At 25.3% G+C, this 9,079-nt stretch overlaps 1 protein-coding gene across 2 annotated transcripts; it reads right to left on the bottom strand.

Moving 5' to 3' along the window:
- Positions 1 to 1,559: 1,559 nt before the first annotated feature.
- LOC137808610 (uncharacterized) lies at positions 1,560 to 3,397 on the bottom strand. Of its 2 annotated transcripts, none has more exons than XM_068609801.2 (3): positions 3,200 to 3,397; positions 2,561 to 2,870; positions 1,560 to 2,000 (listed from the first exon to the last, which is right to left on the bottom strand). In XM_068609801.2, the coding sequence occupies exons 2-3, from the start codon at positions 2,838 to 2,840 to the stop codon at positions 1,696 to 1,698; spliced, it is 585 nt and encodes a 194-aa protein (XP_068465902.2). In that variant the 5' UTR covers positions 2,841 to 2,870; positions 3,200 to 3,397; the 3' UTR covers positions 1,560 to 1,695. The 2 variants fall into 2 exon arrangements, with proteins under 2 accessions (XP_068465902.2, XP_068465903.2); XM_068609802.2 differs by having other exon boundaries at positions 2,561 to 2,873; positions 3,200 to 3,343.
- Between the last annotated feature and the right edge of the window lie 5,682 nt (positions 3,398 to 9,079).

Here is a 9,079-nt window from a genome sequence, read left to right on the forward strand (position 1 = left end):
GTACTTACACTATAAGAAAATCATTAAATAAAAATTAATTTTAAAAATCTAAATAATTAATTATTATATGATTAAAATAGATACTAATTTAGAATTTAAAATATTAGTTGTTAAAACTTAAGTAACTAATTTATATTCAAATTTAAAAACTATTTTATAAATTTTTATTAATAATAAAAATCACTTTAAATATAAATAATTTTTTAATCTTTAAATTAATATCTAATTTAGTTAATATAGTAATTAATTATTTTTGTCTCTAAATTTAGTTATTATTTAATAATTTAATTGTAGTTAGTAATATTACAAACTAAAAAATAATCGTCGCCTAGTATTATACGTTTCTAATACAAATTTTTGTTATTATGTCATAATTTCAATTGGGGAAACAATTGGTTAGAAAGACACTAAAAAAATGGTACTTAAAACTTTTCTTGTATCAAATGTCTTATGGAGATGAAGGTCAACTAAGAAGGAAATGTTTAAAAAACCATATCGTATTTTTTTTCTAGTGTATTATTGAGTAAGAATGTTCAAAATTCATAATCTTCAAAAAAGTTATCCAAATGGCTACACAAAATGATGTGTTAGGAAGTTTATAACATTCTTTCTTTTTATTAAATAATGATTAAAAAACACTAAACTCTTATCTCTTAATTTATGTAGCATAGACATTGATATAAACCCTAAATCTTAAACACTGATACAACACTGACATAAACACAAAAATACATATAATTTTTAGAATGTATAACATAGAGACACAAATCTATATATTATATAATTATGAATTATATAAATTGATAATAAATATTTATGTGTATTAAGTATGTTTCAGTGTTTTTTAGCAGAAAAATGTTTTTTTATTACAGGTTCAAAAGGATTTTTTTATTTTTATAATTATAAGAAAAATTTATATAATAAGTTTGAGTTTCTTAAAAAATTAATGTATTAAATTATGTTAGATCCGTGTTAGAATTATCAGAAATCCAATAATTTTTTTTTGAATTGGACAACTCACTATACATATGTTAGTGTTATCCGACCCACCATTTAAGATAAGATAGCTCCTAATTCCCTACATCATTTTGCTTTTCCTATTGTTTTTTTACTTGCATTATTTGTAAGTCTATAAAATGTACTTAGTTGAGTGCAAAGATCCAAACAAGTTAAAATGTTAATCTTGGAGAAATAAAACGTATACAGAATTACACTTAATACTTGTTAAATTTTTTTAGTGTGACTATTATCGTGTCACAATTTAAAAATATATTATTTGGTGAGCAATAAAATTCATTTTTCTCAACATGATTAAGAAAATATTTCTCTAGTCAAGTAATAATGTGTACTTCATATATGAACAAGAGAAGCTCTCGCTTCAGATGAGTAATGGAATGTAAAAGACAACGCTGAATGCAATTGCAGTAGCAATATGCCTATGGTTATTTGAAACTTGCTCTTGATCTGGTGCAGCTGTGTGTTTTGCTGTTCAATTTCTACAATCTAAAGAGAACCTCTTATCCTAGCCAATGCCAAAAGCATTCAAGTAACAAAAGAAATAAACAAAACAAGAAAACAGGAATCATACTTTAATAGATCGATTGATCACATCATCCCAAGTATGGTTTATTATAAAGCAAAAAGCTCTACACAACAGAGCAGCCTTTTAGAGTCATGGTTTACCATATACAATCCTCACTTCCACTTCTTGAACCCACCACCATGCTTGCCGAACTTTCCATGCTTTCCATGCTTGAACTTACCATGTTTTCCATGCTTGAACTTGCCGCCATGTCCATGCTGCTTGAACTTCCCGTGTCCATGGCCCATGTGACCACCATGTGCATAGCCATGGGCCATGTGAGCACCATGTGAGCCATGTGAGCCATGAGAGCCCTGAGCGATATGGTGAGCACCATAAGCTACACCAGCTGCGGCAGCACCTCCAGCAAGCATTGCTCCCATACCACCATGCCCGTGCCCTTGGTGTCCATGGTGCCCTGCTCACATACAGAAGTTAATCAAAAATTTCCAAAGACAGCAAATTGTCACAGCCAGATCAAAGCTTTTGAATGCATAAATCAAATTACAATTGAAGAGAACTTCAAAGAGCTTGAAATACAGTAATGAACAGCCAAACCATACATTACATGAAAAGGTTGCTCAACTAGTGTTAGAATCCAAACAACAAGACACTCAATCTAATTAAACCACCAAAGTAAATATTTCTCAACCCATGAATTTGCTTCTGTGGCCTAACAATCAGTAACTTTGTACGGATTTGGATAACTTTTTGAAAAAATAATGTAATCTTCTACCCTTCATTTAAAGTAGGTTAAATTAAGGTGGCTCTTCATTAAAAATCGACAGCAAGTATATATATCCTTACCTTTTCTTTTTACAATAATATAATATTCATATTTGAGGGTGGAATATGTAACTCTTAAAGAAACTACTTCTAGGTAGGCATCCTCACAAGTTTTTAAATATACATTGTAGTAAATAATAATCAGTAACTTAAAGATGTAATAAAGGAGAAACAATATAAAAGGAAACGTACCTGGAGCATGTGATGAAGCAGGGTAACCAGCAGGAGGGTAGCCAGCAGGAGGGTAGTTACCAGGAGGGTAGCCACCAGCAGGAGGGTAGCCACCGGCAGGAGGGTAGCCACCAGCAGGAGGGTAGCCACCAGCTGGAGGGTACCCTTGATGTGGAGGGTATGCCCCAGGTTGGGGTGGGTAAGCCCCAGGTGGGTACCCATGGCCACCATGTGCCCCATGAGCAAGGTGTGAAAAAAGTCCTTTGTCAGATTCATCATGCGTGTCCTTGCCACCTCCCATCTTTCAGAATCCAAGACCCTGATGCTGATGCTGCTGATGGTGATGATGATTAGGAATCATGCTTACACAGTCAGGTCAAAACAAAGAAACACAAAATCGGAATCTCCAATCCAGACCATTATTCAGTACAAAAGTTTCAAAAACCTTGATGAATTCAATTTATGTTGCATGAAAAACAAAAATTAAAACCAGTGATCAACATAATTCAATGAAGAGATCAAAGATGAAAACAATGACAGCTAGAGGACTATGAATCACCCTAACATAATTAAAGGATTTCATGATGAAGAATTACACGTAGAAATTAAGAAAGCTACACAAATGAACATTGATAATTGTGAACAAATTAGGGAACTTACCTCTTTGAATTTGCAGTAATTAAGAAATTTCAATAGAAATGGATGAAAATGTGAGAAATTGGGGATCTTGTGTTTGTAGTGGCTTTTGTATTGACAATTGAATGCTTAGCGAAAGAAAAAAAAAAAAAAAAAAAAGCGCGTAACGTCTACTTACGCGTCATTGACGGGGAAATTGTCCTCAACACAGAATGCCACGTGGAAGATCCTAATTGTTCGAGGTTGTGTTTTATCTTCTCGGGTACTTCACACGTATTTTTGTGGTTTCATTGTTTCCATTTTTCCTTCTTCAAACTTGGACCATGCCTTAGATCTTAAGAAAATAGCAATTAATTTTCCTCTGAATATATTATAGGGTAGAAGAATATTTACATATATCTATTTTAATGCCACCATGCAATTTCTTTTACTTTATGGACTGTTTCTGATCAAGATAAAAACTACAAAAACTCAATAGTTTGATTTGATCAAATGTAGCTAAGGTCACAACTAAAATCAATCAAGAAATACTCATCGTGTCATAGAGTAACTAAAGTTACAAGTTATTCAATTAAAAATTAAATAATTAAAAACTAAAAGTTATTAAAAAAAAATTAAAAATAAATTATATATTATAAAATTTATTTATATAAAATAATTTCTAAATTAATATCTAATTAGTTACAAAATTGTACCTATCAATTAATTTAAATTCTAAAACTCATAATTATAAATTTTAATAATTAATTAAATATTAATTTTATAAATTTTATTAATAATAAAAATTATTTAAATATTAATATTTTTTTTATTTAAAATAGTATTTAATTTAGTTAATATAATAATTAATTATTATTTTTTTAAAAATAATTTTTATTTAATAATTTTTGTAGTAAGTACTTAAATGGTGTGAAAAAAATTAAGAACCAGAAATTAAGGGATAAGAATGTAGAAAAAAAAGTTAGAAACTAAAATTCCGAATTTTATAAAATATAGGGTCGAAAATTATAATTAAGTTTTGTTGAAAATTCTTTGAATATGTTGAAGTAGGTAGTCACAAGTGAAATAGGAAATATATATATGTTCGAATAACTAGTAAGATGGTTTAAAACATCATATTTAATACGTGATGTTAAAAAAATTTACATAACTCAAACAATGTTCAAAGATTTTGAGCACAAGGTTCGAAAAGTCTGAAAAAATATATTTAAAAATTGAAAGAAGATTTTGAGAAAAGTTGTTTCAAATTAGAAAAAATGAAATAAATAAAAAAAACAAGTTATATCTTTCTGAGAACATTGTAGAGGATTGTGAAGTGAGAAGAAAACGTAAGTTGAAAGTAATATAAATTGGTCATAAGACTATATAAAGTAAAGAAAAGGAAGCAGTTGAAACAATTTTTTGATCGTAATAAAAAAGTGACTTTAAAAACTAATAACTTTTTATTTTTAAAATTGATTTTTAATTAATGATTTTAGTAGCAGTAATAATCTCACGTATAATTTTTTAAATTTTTTAATAAAATAAAAGTTTGTAAGTAATTTTAAGAATTGTTGATGAGGATATGAATTTTAGAAATAGGTGTGGTGTAGGTTTTAGGAAATTGTGAAAAGAATATAGTTTTTGTTTTGATAGGTGGTATAGCTATCATACTATATACACCCCTTTGGACAATTATATGTCAATTATTTTGAGAAGTTTGATAGTTGCAGCCGACAGACATATTGGATATGTGCATTTGTTTGTACGCATGCATGTGTAACATCATTAACATTCATTATTGAATTCAATGGTTTCATCAATCTTAGACAACCTATGAACTAAATTCCCATCAACATTTTCGCATCTCATTCCTATTTTTTATTACTTATCTTTCACTCATTCATTCATTTCACCTCTTTCTCTATCCCTTCTCCATTCATTCCATCCACAAATTCATCACTTTTTCCATTCTTATTGTACTAAATCACCAACAAGATATGCTCATAATACACTCACAAACTTTAAAACACCAAAAAAACATTCACATTGAATAACTTGTTAAAGGTTTCTAAATTATGTAGTTTGAAATTGTTTTATGATTTAACTGCATGTGTTTCGATAACTGCGTTTTCCTTAATCAGTGCGTTTGTATTTTGGAATATCTAATTGTTTGTCTTATATTAAATCTTTTTTTTTGTCTAGTATTGTTTGTCTAGTTATATATATGATTTACATAAGTTAATTAGAATAATTATTTTCTGTATGGTTGATTTCGGTTGGTTATGAATAAGATTAAAATCAATATGAATACAATCTTAAATAATAATAAATATTGAATATAATAATTTTTTTATTTTCTTCTCGTATTATAATATTTAAAATAACAAAAATTGTTTTGTACGGATAATTAACATTTAATATTGAAAAAATTTGAAAACAAGATTAAAATACAACCAGATATGAGAAATAGGTAAAATATAAAAATAACACATATGATCGAAAGAAGGTTAAAAACAAACTCAGCTAAATTATCTATCATTCTTTATTAAAATAATATTAAATAAGACATTCTATTAACCGTTCTCTTTTAACTAAGAATTATTATTTAATAAATAAGTATATGAGAGATAATATCGTTAGGGTCAATTATCGCATTCGAATTATTGTGTTTTATCATAGTTTTATCCTTAAAAGGCACGTCAGTGTTTTGAAAGAATATATAAATTATCATTAACTTAAACTCTCATGAGCGATGTGAAACTATATGGACGGTACAGAATAAAATATTTTACGTCTTATATGCATTATTGATATTCGAACATGCATGTCTAATATTCTTTGCCTAAGGAGAAGATGGATGTTTGAATTTTGATGTAAACTTGAGATTCCAAAAATTCCTGAATATAAATTTGATATATGTTATAAGCAAGAAAGCTAATCCCGAAGAAGAAGAAGCTTAGGAAATCTGAATATATGAATATTGTAGATGATGTTTGTGTGACATTTTAAAAGTGAACAGCCAAAAGTCAACATTCCTAAGGATATAAAAGAAGGAGATCGAGTGGCTCAGACTTATTCTAACTTTCATTTTCTCTTGGAATATTTTTATTTAACTATGCAACCAATCAATTTTTTCTTCTTCATTTTATACAAATAAATTCAAAAATCTAATTTCAAATTCATAAAAATGTTTTATCCACTCTTAATTGTTGTTATCCTCTTTCTAGTGCACTGGTGGATAACACGTAGGATAATCCTTTCTTCTTCTTCTTCTTCTGGGACTATGAATTGTGATCAAATTAATTATTGTATTTTTTTTATACTCTTCACTTTAAAATATGTTTTATTTTTCTTACTTAAAAAATAATCATAATTAAATTTTAATAAAAAAATACTTTGTAAACAAAGAATAAGAACTATATATATATGTGAGAATATAATAAAAACTTATTGCGAGAAATAAGAGAATTTAATAATAATTTTGATTAATAATTTTGATTCAAATTGTCCATCTGCATTCTTTTTTTTGTTAAAAATAAAAAACCATCAACCACTCATTTAGTATATACTTTACACTAATTTTATAATGTTTTTAGAAAAAAAACACAATGATATAATATACGTGAGATAGAAGACAAGTGAAGTTTCTAAGAGTTTGTTTCATGATTTTTTTTAATATTTTCAAGAATTAATATAAAAATAAAAATATGTATTTCTCTATTTATTAATTAGAAGGTTATAAAAAAATTTAAATTTCTGTTTTATTAATTTCTAGGACGGTTATATAATTTTATTGGTACAGTTTTTATTCATGTGACCAAAATTATTTTTTAACTTCCATTCTTAATTTTGTTTATTTTATTGAATTTAAAATTTAAAAGGAATTTGAGAAATAAAAGAATTAACATAAGTTTGTTTAAAGTAAAACTAAAACTTGAAAAAAAGTAGCCCTAATGTTATAACCCTAGTTGGAGTGATGTGACAAAAGTTCAAAATAGTTTTAAAGTAAAAAAAAAATGGAATTGAAAAGTAATTTATAGTGGAAAATGTACTATTGTTCCGTACTTAGATTCTTATAACATATTGGGCATCCACCCACTTTTCAACTTATTCACTAATTATTTGAGTTTGAATTTTGATTCTATGCATTAACAAAGCTTAATCTTTATTATCATCATAATAATGGTTAGGCTTCCAAAATAGCCATCTTCTCCATATGCCCATTCATTGGTTGACTTCAACTTTCATACATATAATCATGCTTCCAACTTTCTTAACACATCTTAATATTTTAATGGAATTATCTTATTTTATATATATGTATCACAAGAAAATTATAAAATATAAATTAATTTTAAAAACCAAAATAATTCCTTATTATATTGACAAATTAAAGATATTTTACAAAATAAAAAAATTTTAGTATCTAAAATAATTTTTATTATTAATAAAAAATATAAAATAGTTTATAAATTGGTATCTAAGCATTAACTACTAAGGTTTTATCGGTTAATTACTTATATTTTAAATTAGTTTTTAATAGTCTTTTAGAAAAACTAATTTAAAATCTGAAATATTAGTAGGTAAAATCTTGGTAGCTAATTTAGATATTAATTTAGAAACTATTTTATAATTTTTTATTAATAATAGAAATCACTTTAAATACCAATAATTTATAATTTTTTAGTTTTTAAAAAGTTAATATAATGACTAATTATATTTAATTTTTAAATTTGATTATTATTTAATGATTTTTTTAGTGATATTGAGACATAGATAAATTATTTTAAACATGTTATTTGTCATTTGTTAATATAATTATTCTAATATGATTCATATCTATTTGTTATATATAAGGTAAAAATAATGAAATATTTTAATTTGAAGTAATTTTATCAAACCTTATATACCAGAATTATTCTTTTACATAACAGTTAAGTTTCATGTTTTATTGAAATATTTTTTTTATCTATATATTATGTCATATTATTTTTGAAATACTTTAAAAGACAGATAAGTTGTGTGTAATTTTTTTTCTTTGCAAAAAGTGTACATATTTTCTTTCCAACTCGTAAATTGTGAGTTTATTCTTAATTAATGAATAATTTATAATATTTACGTTCATTAGTTATTTCATTATCGACACAATTTTTTGTTCATATACCGATGTTTTAATAAATGTTATCTATTTATTATTTAACTATTAAATATACTATCTCAAATGATACTATTCTAATTTTATTTTATGTTATTACATTATATTTTCTTTATGTTATTTCTTTGATATTATGAATATGTGGTTTAATTTTTTTAATGTCATAATAATCGCAATATTAATATGGTTTAATAACACAAAAGAATCAATTATATCTCAAAATGATTATATACGCGAAAAAAGGTAAAACTAACTATTTGTTGCTTTATTTTTACTTATAAAAGTAATTAACTATTATATTATGGATCTTATCCAAATACTATATATTTTTAATTTCACAACATGATAGATTGAATAAAAAAAGTTATTAGTTTTTTTATTTATTAAAATTTTAATAAAAAATGTGACCATTTAATAAAAATTAATCAATTTATTCATTAAATTTTTTTATGATGGATATCTAATCCATTCTTAGAAGTAATATTTAAAAATTAATATTTTCTAAAAAAAAAGTTATAAAAAAATCAAAATCAATTTTGTAAAATAAATCAAACATATATTTCTGAAAAAATTTAACAGAAATTTTAAAAAGTATTTAATTGAAATTTTTTGGTTAAATTAAGTTTGATATGTAAATATTCATAAAATAGTCTAAGGGATCATTAATAATCTTATGAATGTATTTAATCTAATTCATTCTTTTTTATTTTTTTATACTAAATAGATTGAAAGGATTTACATGTAGAGATTATATGAATGATAAATAA

The sequence above is a fragment of the Phaseolus vulgaris genome, chromosome 3 (genome assembly GCF_051622355.1).
Source record: "Phaseolus vulgaris cultivar YP4 chromosome 3, ASM5162235v1, whole genome shotgun sequence".
Taxonomy (NCBI): Eukaryota; Viridiplantae; Streptophyta; class Magnoliopsida; order Fabales; family Fabaceae; genus Phaseolus; species Phaseolus vulgaris.

Bases quoted from the DNA above. Each gene is read 5' to 3' on its own strand.
- LOC137808610 (XM_068609801.2), bottom strand. From the start codon at position 2,840: ATGGGAGGTGGCAAGGACACGCATGATGAATCTGACAAAGGACTTTTT. The intron at 2,001-2,560 runs GTACGTTTCCTT...GTATGTGAGCAG, and splicing joins TGCTTCATCACATGCTCCAG to GGCACCATGGACACCAAGGG.